The sequence below is a fragment of the Gavialis gangeticus genome, unplaced genomic scaffold (genome assembly GCF_001723915.1).
Source record: "Gavialis gangeticus isolate Ggan-Ray unplaced genomic scaffold, GavGan_comp1, whole genome shotgun sequence".
Lineage (NCBI taxonomy): Eukaryota > Metazoa > Chordata > Crocodylia > Gavialidae > Gavialis > Gavialis gangeticus.
The window spans coordinates 51,413,078-51,427,798 of record NW_017728996.1 but is presented as its reverse complement, the minus strand read 5'-3'; the positions used below and the strand labels follow the sequence as shown (position 1 = coordinate 51,427,798).

At 50.1% G+C, this 14,721-nt stretch overlaps 1 protein-coding gene across 1 annotated transcript in view; it reads right to left on the bottom strand.

Annotated features, from left to right (window-relative positions):
* Positions 1-14,721, bottom strand: part of HEXA (hexosaminidase subunit alpha) — a 27,829-nt gene that overhangs the window by 3,769 nt on the left and 9,339 nt on the right. The window contains exons 2-13 of the mRNA XM_019504493.1: positions 12,096-12,194; positions 11,320-11,385; positions 11,129-11,175; positions 10,450-10,560; positions 9,909-10,010; positions 8,657-8,789; positions 7,965-8,145; positions 7,168-7,254; positions 6,625-6,697; positions 5,038-5,218; positions 3,403-3,493; positions 1,683-1,787 (exon numbers count right to left, since the gene is read on the bottom strand). Coding sequence (XP_019360038.1) covers positions 1,683-1,787; positions 3,403-3,493; positions 5,038-5,218; positions 6,625-6,697; positions 7,168-7,254; positions 7,965-8,145; positions 8,657-8,789; positions 9,909-10,010; positions 10,450-10,560; positions 11,129-11,175; positions 11,320-11,385; positions 12,096-12,194 — 1,276 coding nt within the window. The remainder of the gene's footprint in view (positions 1-1,682; positions 1,788-3,402; positions 3,494-5,037; positions 5,219-6,624; positions 6,698-7,167; positions 7,255-7,964; positions 8,146-8,656; positions 8,790-9,908; positions 10,011-10,449; positions 10,561-11,128; positions 11,176-11,319; positions 11,386-12,095; positions 12,195-14,721) is intronic.

Genomic DNA, 14,721 nt, shown 5'->3' with positions numbered 1-14,721 from the left:
CCACTCTCTGGGTGCAGCCCTCCAGCCAGTTGGCGACCCAGTTGATTGTGTGGGTGTCGACACCACAGTCCCCTAGTTTCTTAATGAGAACGGGGTGAGAGACAGTGTCGAAGGCCTTCCGAAAGTCCAGGAAGACTATGTCCACTGCTACCCCTGCATCTAAGGATTTGGTGATCTGGTCATAGAAGGCCACCAGGTTGGTCTGACAGAACCTGCCGCTAATGAACCCGTGTTAATTGCCCCTAAGCATAATCTCCCCTGCTGGTCCCTTGTGGATATATGTGCCAGGGTGCTGGGCATGGGGTGGGCAAGGGGCCACTTTCCCCCCTCCTGCGCTCAGCACCACCTTGTAACCCGACCCCGCTGCCAGCCTGGGCCCCGCACCGGCTCCAGGCTCGCTCATGGGGCGACGGTGTGTGGCAACAGTAGCTGCAGCTCCACCTCCCGCCCCGCTCCCCGAGAAGTGTTTGCCACAGCCGCCTGTGGGCTGCCCAGCACGTGCTCTGGGCAGGCAGCAGCAGCCAACACTGCCCAACGTGGCACATGGGGGGGCCCCAGCTGCTGCCACCGCACGCAGCCCCAATGGGTGAGCCCAGAGCTGGTGCGGGGAACCAGGCTGGCAGCAGGGGTGTGTTACAAGCTGGTGCTGAGTGCGGGGAAAAGTGGCCCCTCACTAGCCCCATGGCCAGTACCCCATGCTGTAGCTGCTTGCAGCCCGTGTAGGGCTGCCTGTGCCTGCTCATGATAGTCCCACGCGGGCTGCAAGCAACTGTAGCAGGGAATGCCAGCCGTGGGGCGGGTAAAGGGCCGATTTTCCCCGCGCTCAGCACCAGCTTCTCCCCTGCTAGCAAGCAGGGTTTCACAGCTGCGCGCTGCCCCCCGCCTGTACCACGGGGTTGAGGGACACTGGGAGTGAGTGGACAGGGAGCCAGCAGGAGCACAGGGCCCACACTGGTGTCCCAGGGCCAGTGCCAGTGGGGCCCAGAACAGGGTGGCAGAAGCGCAGGGTCCCAGCCGGCAGGGGTTCTCTGGAGCCAAACCAGCTCTCCTCTCTCCCTGCTGGTACAGCCCAGCCCAGCTCCACAGACCCCTGCCAGCCTGTGCCCTGCTTTGGGCCCCACCAGTGATGGCCCTGGGATATGGGACCAATGTCCCAATGTCTTGGGACCAAAGACATTGGAACATTGGTCCCAAGATGGTGACCAGGGGGCGGGGCACCTGTCAAGGGGCAGGGCTACCCATGTGGCCCTTGACAGCCTGCCAAAACTGGGTAAGCAGCCCTCCGCCCAAAATAATTGCCTGCCCCTGATGTAGGAGGTATTCTTCACTTTGAAATACCATCAAAACAGCAGCAGTAGGGGGGGGGTGCCAGCAGCAGTGGGGGGGGTGCCATTTTCTGGAGATGGACAAAGAAGGCCCTGCCCACTCCCAGGCATTAAGGATCCCAGGAAACTTGGCATAAGAGCATGGCTTTAACTCAAGTACCCTGGTGAAGTTTTAGCTTATTACGGGTCTCCTCAGAGATGCACCATTCCTCTCACTGCTTCTGCTGTGTTCCACACCAGGTGTTTGGGCAACTCCCTTTCTCCCATCTCTAAGGCAAGTTAGAGTCCCAAGTGGGAAGGAACTATGCAAAAGGCAGTCATCATCCCTAGCCATGTTACAACAGACAGGGATGTTACCTGAGTAGCTTGCAGCGAAAGTCTGCCAGCCGGTAATATGCATCCTGCAGATCTCCCACTGTCTCATTGCTCCACAGTCTCTCAGCTACAGCCCCGGCTCTCGGCCTTCAGGAAGTAAGACATGGAAAGGGGTTAGTCTTTCTGGGACATTAAAGGACAATGAGGAAGATGGTTAGCACTTGGTCACTTCTGCCTTGCCCCATCTGATAAAGCCACTCCCATGGGTGCAGAAATACACATCTATCAGCCAGGTGCATCAACACTGCAAAGAATGCTTGGGGCCCTGGTAGCTTTCACTGTTGGTGGATAAGCACTGCTAGACCCAGACCACTGAGCTTTGCAAAAGTGTGGTCAGTAGAAACATTGTTTAACTAACTCCAGGAGAAACTGGATCAAGAATTAAGACGACTGAAGGCTAGTATGGGGTAGCTTATCTTCGGGATTAAAAGGTAAATGAAGGGGAAGAGAAGCCTTGAACTGAGTGGCATATGGGATGGTATTTCAGCCCCCACTCTATACAGCAAGCACATGTAGAAGTAAAAAAATAAAATAAAATAAAAAAAAAAAAGTCAGCTGGTTCTCCTCCCTGGTATTTCTCCAATAAACAGCTGTGTGAACCCCAAGGCACCCTTCTGAGTCATATCTGCATCCACTAAGCAGGGCATGATGGCAGAGCAGACATCATAGTGCTATAGCAAGCATCTGAAATCCTCCACTACAACAGAAGTTCTGATGAGGGGAAGATAAATCTAAGCTAAAATTTACCAGCCCCAGAGTAGAGGATGCAGCACAGCTAACTCAATGAATCCTCCCAAGACCTGTCTGAGCAAAGGTCACAATGTAAGTACTGGCCAACAGCGAGCCAGAGGAGCAAAAAGGAAGCAGAGTCACCAAGGAGACCTTAAAGACTCATCTCCACAAAAGGTGCCCCCACTAACAGCTACTCTCAGCCACAGAATCTGGAGCCAGATCCACTGGGCATGGCAGGCTTAGAGGCAGGCAAGATCACTCTGCATTGTAAAATGAATCCCTTGACATGTCTCAAGGAAAAACCTTGGGGCCAGACCAGAACAGCCAGTTAGCTCCATTCCAGGGAGACATAAAGACTGGAATGGCACAAGTAATTTACACTCAGCCTAAAGCAATTACATGCAGGTGGGCTTCACAGAAATCCACAATGATGAATGCCCCAAGTGAGGAGAGAGAAAGGCCTAGTCCAGCTGTAGTCATTGAAGTGTGATTGCTCATCTACAACCATTTCAGGTGTGTGATCTCTGCTGTTACACTGAGTATGCACCCAGATGGAAGACCACTGGTTGGTGGAATCAGCTAGTATTCCTTACACTCCGAACACAGGGAGTACTCTACTGCATCAACTTTCTATGGAGTACTGTGCCAGGCACAGGTTCACTGTGCTCTGAATTGCAATGAACTTGCACAAACTGTGGGACTTCCCTTCCACTTTCCTCTCTACAGCTTCACCGTATCATGTGGGAGCTGTTCCCTTTCATACAGGCACAGCCATAAATCCAGCTACAGGCACACCCACTGCAGCTGCTGTGCTCGCACTGACACACACAGAGGCCCTGCTTCCCTTCTTGCAACAACCTAGCTCCACCAGAGCTCCTTGCAGTGTATGACACTCGGGAGAATAAGACCCAAAATCTTCCAAATGGGAAGGGAAGGGGTGGAGCCCTGCTCCTCCTATAGGTTCTCTTACCAGAGTCGAGGGGTCAGGTTAGTTACATCCACATATTCGCCCCACATGCAGGCCTCTCCACCAATCACCAGGGCCTTCTGCTCAGAGGTCCCTATCAGAAGAGACACTGTTAGGTCCATTGGGTGATAGCTGAACTGGGTTTGAATTATCAGAAAACAACAGGTGATCCTGGGACCAGCAGCCCCTACCAGGCCCAGAGGTGGAGTGTGGTACAGTCCCCAGGTTACATAGCCCAGCGAGACTTCAGTTCTCTGCTCTGGAGGCCCCCACCCAACTTAACGCATGTGCTGAAGAAGAGTTCGTGCCCAAAACAAAGCCATTTGGCCCTCATCTACTGACCAGTACAGTGGCTGCCAGTGACTGGAGTCAAGGATACATTCAAACTCATTTGTTTCAGAGGTAGGTGTGGCGGGTGCAGAGATCCCACCTCAGGAACACAGCTGGGTATTCATATCCCTCCGCTGTTTCCACCACGTGAGGCGGGCCAGTAGGGGGTGCTCCTGCGTTGAGCCACCCACCTCCCTGCGCCCGACCACCTTCCAGGCTCCAGAGTGCCTCCCTAGGGGCGCCTTATGTCCGGCCGACCCCTCTCCCAGAGCACACTCACTAGTCTGGGGGTAACGTGCCGCCACCACCCCGAGAGTGGACTGTCTCGCAGCCCTGTGTCCTTGGGGTAACACAGGCCTAAAGTCCCACGGGTACTCAACCCAGTACAGGCACTTGGGGTACTTCCCCAAGTCCGGGGGCAAAAAGGTATAGTCTCCCTTAGTCCACAGACCTAAGGGGTCTCTTAGGCATAATTTAGACCCACCCCTCAATAAGTCTCCCACACCAGTCAAAAAGGAGAACTTTATTGATTACAGGGGGTAGGGTAAACTAGGGTACAGGATAGAGCAATATCTAGAAATCCTAAAGAGCAAACAGTCTGGCTGTGGTAGCCTTTTGATTACGCATCTGTGATACTTCCAGCTAAATATCTAATCAGATTGAGTAGCTTACTCACAAGCATCTTCCAAAGGCAGGTGAAGTTTCCCTTTGGAGGCAGGCGGTTCCTAGCTCGTGAGTTTGGGGGGAGAGAGCCAGTTTCAGATGTTAAGGCTTCTCTGTCCCCTGCCTGGCTGCTGCGTCACCTCATGGCCGGAGAGGAGAGACCGCCTCCTTCCCCGTCCTAACTTATATAGCCCCTGTGACCTCATTCACCTGGGCCAGCGGAGGTCAGCCCCAGTTGGCTGTCAGCCAACCAATCTGAAATGCATCACCTGTTACCGGGCAGATTCCAGCTCCCCAGGTAGAAACCCCTTACCCAGGTAAGTGATGCAAGTCACGTAGGCAGAGAGAGCAGGTTTCCCCCTCCCTCAGGAATGCAGCCAGCTCCAGTTCCCTAAAGAGAGAGGCTGAGGGTGTGGTCCCCTGTGTGCGGGGCCCATCCTAACTGAATGGTCACAGCACAGAGATTTAAATCACAGTGTCACAGGGCAGAGATTTTTGGGGAGAAACCAAGGTGGCTTTCTGCCACAGTAGGGACAAGTCAGATGAGTGACTGGCCACAATTCCCGCACCACACTGTAGAAGGTGGCACAACAGAGTCTGGAAGGAAGCTGGTGCAGCCCACACACACACACACAAGGTACACACCTGCAAACTGCAAAGGCTCCACCTTGTAGGCTGCCAGCCAGTCCTGCCCATATGAGATGCGGTTGAGATACCAGGGAGCTGAGAGCAGAGCCCTGTAGCCAGCTTTGGTGACCTGAGCCATCTTGTGCTGGTATGGCACAGCACTTTCCTTCCACACATGGATGATAGTGTCTGGCTTCACCTGGCTCCATGGAAGAGAAACATGCATGATCTTCACATTCAGTGAACTGACCCCCTTACAAAAGCCCTACTCTCCTAATGGGCAAGAAGCAGCAGCCAGATGGCCTGAAAGCAAACACTAGCAGGCTTCATGGCAGTATACGTATAGGCCACCTGAGGACCTCTAGCATGGACACAGGGGAAAGTGCAGCATATAGAGTTCTCAAAACACACTCCTAGTGCCACATACACCAACCCCCACACCCCCGAAACATACACAGTCTTGTTCTACTTGTCTACCTCCTGCTAGTTCAGTCCAATACCCTACCTCAGAAACAGGAAGTTACTGATGCACTAGCAGCAGTGGGAGGCAGACAGATGATTTTTTTGGACTGGGCACATTCCATGACATTAATCACCCTGACAGACATGCCTGGCCTCATGTGTAATCAAGGTACCAAGGAAGGCAATTCTGTTGTATTGCCCATCCCATCCCATGAACTATCAAGGGGCAGCAGGGACAGGGAGAACGGTTTGGCAGTCAGAGTGGTGCTGGGGTTTGTTCCTGGCTTACACTTCTTACATGGTCCACAGAAAGTCCTGAATACCCTCCCCCCATGTCCTGATGTCTCACCTGAAACAGGCAGGGACAACAGCATTCTCCTACTTCAAGGACAGATCCATGAATAACTGAGACCCTCAATTACTACAGCAACAGGCCATGTAAGTACTTAGCAAGATCCACCTCCGCAGAGAGCCTCTGCTGCTCTCCCTCAACCTGAGGCCTTTCCCACTAACACTGTGATCCCCTCCACAGCTGTTAGCAGAGAACCCAGAAGTGGATGGTTTCAGCTATGCAAAAAGGAGCTCATTTCTCAAGGAGCACAGAGGCTGCAGCACTGGGACAGCCTCCCCCACAACCCCAACAATGCTAGCAAGTGCCTAGTTTTATATTACAACCTTCCTACCTTCTGTGAGTTTTAGAGTAAGCCAGCCCCTAACCAGGTCTAGGGCACATGCAATGAATAAGTTATACTAGGGTATAACTGAACAACTGCAGGTTATGACTGCCTGCTGTGAAGGGAGCAAAGGGCCTAAATCGTCACTGTGTCCAGGATAAGGTTACAGATTTGCCTCTGTTGGGAAGAGGCTACAAGAAATCAGTGAAACAGCAAAAAGCCAAAAGGTGAGGGAGTGTGCAGAATCTAGCCCCAGGCAGCACCAGCATCAAGAGCAATCTATGTGCCCTTCCAGGGGCAGGACAGGACAGGAGAAGATCCACGCAGAAAGCAGTTGTCCTCCCACCACTGCCAATCAGCCAGGCCCCTCCCAAGAATGCCAAGGGCAGGGAACAGATGTGCGCTGGCCAGGTCTAGTTGCTATGCTGCCAAAATTAAGGGGAACCCAGGAAAGGCGAGCAGGTCTCACCTTCACGCCGTTATCAAACACCTCCTGCCACACCACATAGCCCTTGCCATAGGAGGAGACAATATCAAGCAGCCTAAAGTAGAAAGAAGTGTGATTAAGTAAATACAAATAGCTCCTCCATGTTCAACCTTCTCCCTCTGTTGTCCCCGCCAAAGTAATGCCCAAGTCCACCCTCCATCATATGGGGGGTGGGGGGAGGAAGAGAGGAGGTCTGAACAGGAATAGCACCTATTCCTAGTGATCACAGCAAGACAGGGAATAGTTTAATTTTCCCCCCCATCCTAAGCAGGGTTCCCTTCACCCCACTTCCACAGCTAATATGCATTACCCTGGACCAGTTTAGAGTTAACTTGCCCAACAAGCCAGTGCCTGGGCTCCTCCCATAACTGACACTGGAGTCAGTGGTATTCCCAAAGAACCTGCTCCCAGAAGGCGGTATGGGGATTCCTATGGCAACAGGGTGGACCTATAATCCACTGAAGACACTGGTCATCACACTGCAGCTGGCTGTTCTCTGCACACCCTGAACAAGTTTCTCCTTACCTCTGAATATAGAAAGATTCCAATTTAGTGTAGTCTTGGCCAAACCCCATCTGCTTCATGAAGGAGTGGATTTCAGGATTTGACCTCCTGTGAGAGACAGAGGAGCAGGATAAAAGCTAAGTGTTGCACCAAGCTGTGTCTGATACCATAATGGGGAATGTGTCAAGACTGACAGGGAAGAAAGTCCCATGATTGTTGTCCCACATTTCCTATCCATCCAATAGGGAACAGCCACTGCCCCAGCATCCCAACAAAAGCCAAGCCTAAGAGCTGCCTCTGACTCAGCCAATAGCGTCAGCTTCCCTTAGACAGCTCCGTGGTGAGTGTGGATCAACTCATTCAGCCTCTTAAGACTAAGAGCCAGGGTCTCCAAACTGGTTTGTTTTATCCCATCAGCTGACAGTCACTGGTGACAGTAGTGGCAAAGCACTTGACTGGGATTGAGGAGACTTGGGTTCAATTCTCAGCTCTGCCTCAGATTCTCTGTGTGATCTTGGCCACGGCATTTGGTCTCCCTGAGCCCCATTTCTATCTTTGAAGAATGTCTATTTACACTGGGGAAGGGACAGCCTATTTGCAAGCATGCATATAGCATCTTTCTCATTTTGGGCTTCTTAGCACTGCTGTGACACTAGCCACTGGACAATTATATCTCAGTTACTTCACTAAGTGGAGTCTGCTTATGCTAAAATGTGGTACCATATCAAGACCCCTTGACCCCCTCCTCCCCCCATATTTCTCCCTTCCCTAACACAGACTGATCTCAAGAAGGTCTAGGATAGAGAAGTATTACCAACCAGCAGGTAAATTCAACCTCGTCACCACCAAGGTGAAGGTAGAAGTCTGGAAACACGGTGCTGACCTCCCTAAAGAGCACGGCCATGAACTGGTAGGTGCTGTTGAGGATGGGGTTCACAGGCCCGTAGGCCCCAGAGGGTTTTGAGCCTATGTAGCAGGGAGTCAGCAAGCCAGGAGCACCTGGGTAAATACCAAACACAACGCTGTGAGGAAGGGTTTAAGCAACCCCAGCTTTCCCTGCACTGGCAAAGCCACTCAATGTTCCTAGCTTTTCAAAACCACATTCATCACTCCCCAAGGCCTGGCCGAGGAGAGAAGTTCAGAGTACAACGTGTGAAAAGTTTAGGGACACAATGCAGCAAAGACTCCATGCAAGACCTTCCTGGCATTGGCAGAGGTTACTATAGGCATAGGACTTGGACAAGAGGGGCAGCAGGGGGTGCATGGACAGAGTTGGGTGGGGGTACCTCCCTGTCCTCTGCCTTGCTTTCCACCTCTTCAAGCATCAAACAGGCTCAGAGAAGTCAAAAACCAGTCGCCCCCAAGAGCCAGGCTTTGGAAGGTGGTGCACACAGTTAGCTGGAGATCTGTACTGCAAATCTAGACTGTTGAGACCCACCTCTGAGCAGGGCCCCAGAACCCCTAATCCACCCCCTTTGATCTAGGGTCCTGGACAGGCCCTACTCCTTACCTGGCCCCCAAGATAGAGTGTGGCCAGGCGTGTCAAACTCAGGTATCACTCTGATCCCCCGAAGCCGAGCATGTTCAATCACCAGCTTCACATCATTCGGTGTATACACATGGGTGATGGGATTGTAGGCCCCCTGGGCAAGGCACAAACAGTCACATGGTACTGCTATTGCACAAGGGTTTCAAATTCAGCATATGCCAATTTAACAGCCCTGCTCCAATCTGACGTTTGCCAGTGTGACCCCTCTGCACCCATAGGAAAGACACCACATTCATCTCCAGGACACTTGCAATGGCTATGAAGGCTGGGTACAGCTCAGAGGCACCACTGTTCTGCCTCCCATGTACAGCCATGCTAGTTTTATGGCAGCTGCTACCAACTTGGGAATGTAGAAGTCTAGACAGACAACTCCTGCTGAGAATTGTTATTGGTGCCCCAAAGCAGGTCAGCATGCCTTCCTGGCTGAGCTCCAGGGAAATGCATGTCCTCTCCCTACATCTACTTGGCTAACACCACTGGCACACCAGACCAAAGGGAGATGGAAAGCTGCCTCTGGGAGAGGCACATATGGCACCACATATGGCTGCCTCTCCTCAAACTGAGTAAGGCAACTTTTGTCTATTTCTACTCACACTCCCTATTCTATTCTAGCATGAAATTAGAAAGATAAGATTACTAAACAGAGACCAAGCACACTCGTTAACATGTAGTCTAGGCCTACAACCGCCTCACTCCCAACCTTGGGCCAGCAGTTCCTCCACTAGCCCAGCTCACAGCTTCACATAGCTCTGCCCATGCCCCCCTCAGTCTTCATCCACAGGCTCTTCCTTCCCCACCAAGGGCCTTCACATATACAGGCTGACAGCTATGCTAAGCCATACACGGCATAAGCAGCAGTCTGGTCTGCAGACAATGAGAGACAGCTCATGTCACTTGTGAACCAAGTTGCTGCTTCTATTTTAAAGGGCCCTGGCAATATGAAGCCAAGGAATGTATGACACTGTAGGCTCTAGTGGAGGGTCTAAAAAGACCTGGTTCTGAGGGTAGCACGATGTCTGGCTTGTGTACCAAGCCAAGAACACATTTTACATCAAAGGAGAACATGCATCAGTAAACGAAAAATATATGGAGCCCAATTCTCCTTTGCAAGAGGTTCCCACTGACTTTAAAGAAAGACCCATCAATCATGGGTTGGACAATGCAACTCCCCACTGTTAGCTACATCAGAGTTGAGGGAACCAGAACATACTACCTTTTCACTGAGCTCTGGGAAAGTTGCACTCTCATATGGGAAGGAGGGGTCATCCACGATGTGCCAGTGAAATACATTTAATTTGTTGTAAGCCATGACATCCTGGAAGCCAGAAGAAAGCAACAGGGTTACAGATTAATATAGCCTTGTCCCATTCTGGAAGGTCAGCCAGTTTCCTTCTGAGTGCCCTGGGCATCTAAACAGGGACTCTAAACAGAGTGCAAGTAGGACACCCTCAGGGTTCTATTTCTAAACAGGTTCCAATCGAAGGACAGGACCATGCACCCAAGCAACAGCTCTAGGATCGAAGGGTCACACAGAGAACTGCCCACTGTGTGCACCATCACTGCTAAGAGGTGCTGCAGACCAAGTGGCATCCTTTCAACACCCATTCGAGCCCAGATGTCCTTATGGTCAGCCTATCTACAAGCCTACTCAGGAAGTCCTGAGGAATCCTCCAGGAGAGAATAGTGAATGGCTTGATCTGCTTTCAAGGCAGAGAAACTTGCTAGTAAGACAGGGCATTTCCAGGTACACATACCAGTGTCTCCAGGATAGCTTCCACAGGCAGATAGTGGCGAGAGGTGTCCAGCAGCAAGCCTCGATAACGGAAGCGGGGAAAGTCCACAATGTCAGTCTTATTGACATAGTACTGCACAGAAAAGAGTGCGTCAGCCCCTCAGCAAGTAAGGGACCCTAAGTAAGCACACAAACACACTGTAATATTCCCATGAATGCACTTACTGTGTAGGGTTAGCTTCCTTCTCAGCAGAGGCCTCCACCTCCTTAGGGACCAAGAAGGCTGGGCAGGAGCATTCCCATTAGCCCATGGATGACTGAGCATTCCTATTAGCCCATAGATGGCCCTTTGGACAAGCCAGCCAGTAGGACCCGCTACAAAGCTCCACAACATGACTCCTCCCCTCCCAAGAAAAAGCATCGTGTGGGGCCTTTCATTATGAACCCACACTCGCTCGCTCCCATTGAAGATTCCCATTTAAAACTTAACCCCCAGAGTCTTTACAAACCTCACACGTTGAGGCACATGGCTGGAAAAGATTCTCCTCCCTGCTCATTCCCAGGGTTCCCCATATTCAGCTACTGGCTTCACTGGCCCCATGAGGTTGGGCAGGGCATCACCACAGGAGTCTGCACTAGCAGCCTGCAATGAAGGCTGTGCCCATGTTTCCACACTTCAGAATAGCAAGCACTACACTCACTGTGCCATCTTCAGCCCGTCCAATGAGCTGGCTGAAGGTCTCCAGGCCTGTAAGACAACCACATACAACATTAGGCCTTCAGCATGGAACACAGCCCAGGAGACGGAGCATAAAAAGGGGTGTGGGGGTCATAGGAAGGCTCGGGGGAGGATAGTAAATATCAAATAGTCTCAAAGGTGAACACACCTCACCTCTGAGCGCTCCCCACACAGAGTCCGCAGTCAGCAGGAAGGAGTCCTCCGAAATGGACAGCTTATCTGAAACACAGCATCATGCAGGACAATCCTGTGCATCTATGCAGCTGTGCCCCCAACACAGCAGTTCCTGGGCTATAGGAAATTATACCCAACAGGTTTGGGATAGGACCATGACTGAACCTGGTACTCACAATTTTTTGCTGGTTAATGGAAGAAGTGTTCCACTGGGCAGGCTTTCCCAGCCAGCTCGAGCTTTTCTATCAGGCCCCAACCCACACTGCTTTTCTAGCCCTGCACCTTTTGTCAATCTTGGGATGCACTTGGGATAAGGTTAATTCTGTCACTCAGACAAGAGGTTGCCATGGAAGTTGGGGAAGGTGGGGGGGGTCTTCTGCAGAGGTACAGGAACTGTGCATGAGCACTGGATGGAAGAGATACCTGGTCCTTCAGCTCCCTACTTCACTTTCCCCATCTATATAATAAGCATTATACCCCACTGCACATTTTTTCAAAGCACTTGACAATCTAGACATGGACAGTGCTTTAGGCTGTTATTTCTGTGACTGTCAACATACAGCCATCCCCACATCCCTCCTCAAATAACCTTCTTACCATGTTTGTTCAAGTGATGCATAGCAAGAGCTCTTACTGGGATTAGCTATAGCTTAGGAAGCTCCCTGATTTATATGGCCTGGGATCTGTGGCCCCAGTGCTAGTATTTTAACACAGTTGTCACAGTAGATACAGCTTTGCCATAGGCTGATGCTTACAGCTCTCCTCGGAATCCATGTTGGGATAGTCTTCGCATCCCGGCTTGGTGACACAGACCAGCAGCTCATTGCAGGAAGTCTCCCACAGTTGCTCATACTCTGCAACACATACAGAAAACAGATAAACCAAACCCAATGCACTTCCCCTGCTCCAAATACCAGTGTCTCACAGCACACCCACCTTCCATTTATTCAGTTTGCAAAGCTGCAGAAATGCCATCAGACCCTTCCTCATCCTGCCAGTGGGACTTCTAATACACAAGAGAGATGTCCCCTCTCCTCTATCCCCAGGTCTAATCTGGGCTTCTAGAAGCACAACTGGTAGTAGAAGCATTCAATGACTGCTACTGTGGATGTAATGCAAGATCAGGACAAAAACAACAAAACTGCCTGTGCAGGAAAGTCTCATCCCTCACTAGTGGGGTCTGCCCTTGTTACTAGAGCGTCCCAGGGAAGACTGTCAAATGGCAGCGAAACACATAAGCAAGCAGAGGTGGGGGACAACTGTGTGTGAAAGTACTTGAAGTCCAGGGCAGCAAAATGTCACAGCACACTCTGAACAATGGAACCTATTTTGAACACAAACAGGTGAGATCACCCACATCATCATATTTCATAGACAATCTTAAGGGCACAGAGAGCTCCAAATGACTAAACTTCCCCAGTTTTGGGTAGAAAGAGCACAAACCTGAGAACATTCTTCCCTCTTTCTAACTCTTTCTCCTCAGGGGAGGTGAGGAAGAGACCCTGAGGCAAAGCAGAAGGACGGTTAATCCTGGAGTTCATGAAAAGGCTTACAGAGCAGACTTACAGAATGACAGCAAGAACCTAGTCTACAACTTGCTCAAGTCCCCCATCAGTTTCCAGTGGCTTTGGACCTTAGGATGAAAGAACTTTTGAAGCCTCCCACATCTGGGCAAGATGAGAAGACCACAAACTCTGATCTGAGGAAAATGTTGCCTTCTGAAGGGGAAGCGCCAGAGAAATGATGGGTCGGAGGGATTAACAGACATTCCCTTAATTTTAAACTTACTCCCAGACTGAGAGAAGTCAGTAATGAAGCCAACCACGTTGACAGAACACCAGTTGCTAAGCCATGTGAAAGAGCAAACACTACGCGAATCTGAGAGGAATGAAAACACCCAGAGGGACCAAGTCACTTTCAACCAATCTTATAACTGGAGATAGAATGAAAAGAGATATACCAGGGGCCAGCAAAGACAAGAGACAGAGCCCTGGAGACAGGAAAAGAAACGCTATTTGTCCCAGAATGTGGAGAAACAAAAGACAGCATTTCCCAGCCTATTCGCGTGACTCATAAATCCCTTACGCAAACCAAAATTTTAGATTTTTCCAAGCAAGCAAAGGACATCCACTGAGAGAGGCAATCTGTTTCAGGTATAAATGGGAATTTCCAAGAACAGAACGGCAGTTGTAGTTCTGGTAGTCAAGGTTGGGCCAACAAAAGTAGGATAGTTCCTAATGTAATGGCCTTGTCAAATTTTCCATGGGTCACCAACTGTTCTTTAACTAACCTTGACTGTAAGGACTGCTTAATAACGAATCAAGAACTGGCAAGGCATATTCCATCCAACCAGCCTGTTACGAAGTACAATGCTAACCTGTCACGCTGAGAAATGAGAATACTGCTCCAGCTTTACAAGGAATGTCAGAAAGACTGTGCTGTGCTCAGTGAAATTGGGTTGAACGACAGACGCCTTCTGGCAAGATGATCTCAGGGAGTGGTTGTCTACTTAGAGGTCTCCTTGGTCTGCCAGATATACCAGCCTTAAGGCCGAGTTACGAAGCTGATCTGTTTGCACAGGCTTCAAAGAGGGTAGGAGTGGGTTGAGTGGATGGGAATGTTTGGGGAAGCTCCAAGGAGGTTTAGTCCAGAAATCACAGCACTTGTTCCAAATACAAGCAATCCAGAATAGTCAAACCAGGGTTTTGCATGGGCACACTCTAATTAGCTGGTTTAATTGACATCAAAGTTTCCCTAATTCTTTGAAACATGACCCTTGTATTCGTTTCTAATTAGAACACCAATTCCACACTTACTTTATGAAATACAGTATTCCTTTCTATATGTGATTTTGATTCTTCTCTTATTCCCAAAAATCCCTCCAATAAAAATAATTATAAAAATAAACAATGCAATCAGACACATCATTAGGGAGTAACTGTGTTCTGGAAAGAATATAAGGACTCACTAAAGATGAGATGAGTGTGCAGGCACATGTCATAATCAAACAAATAACATCCAAGAAATTGTTCCAAGTAATTTGATGGTCACATTTTCCTCTAGCAGAGGTGGGAAAACATGAATAATCATTTCAGTTCAGATTCCTGGCAGAACCTAGAAATGTGGAAGTTCCCCATGTATTGAGTTTAAATTTAAACTTAACTTCCTATTGCTATTTACAGGGGGTCAGAACAGAGGCGAGGAGGAGGAAGAAGAGAAGAAAGGAAAGTGGCTGCCCCCGAGGCAACACAAACCTTTACCTGACTCACTCGCTGTCTCAAAATCTGATGTACTTCAAGTACCGCATCATGCATTCTAAAATCATCTTTTTTTTTTTTTGCTTTGATCGGCAGGGAAACCATTCATGTTGACATTTAAGTT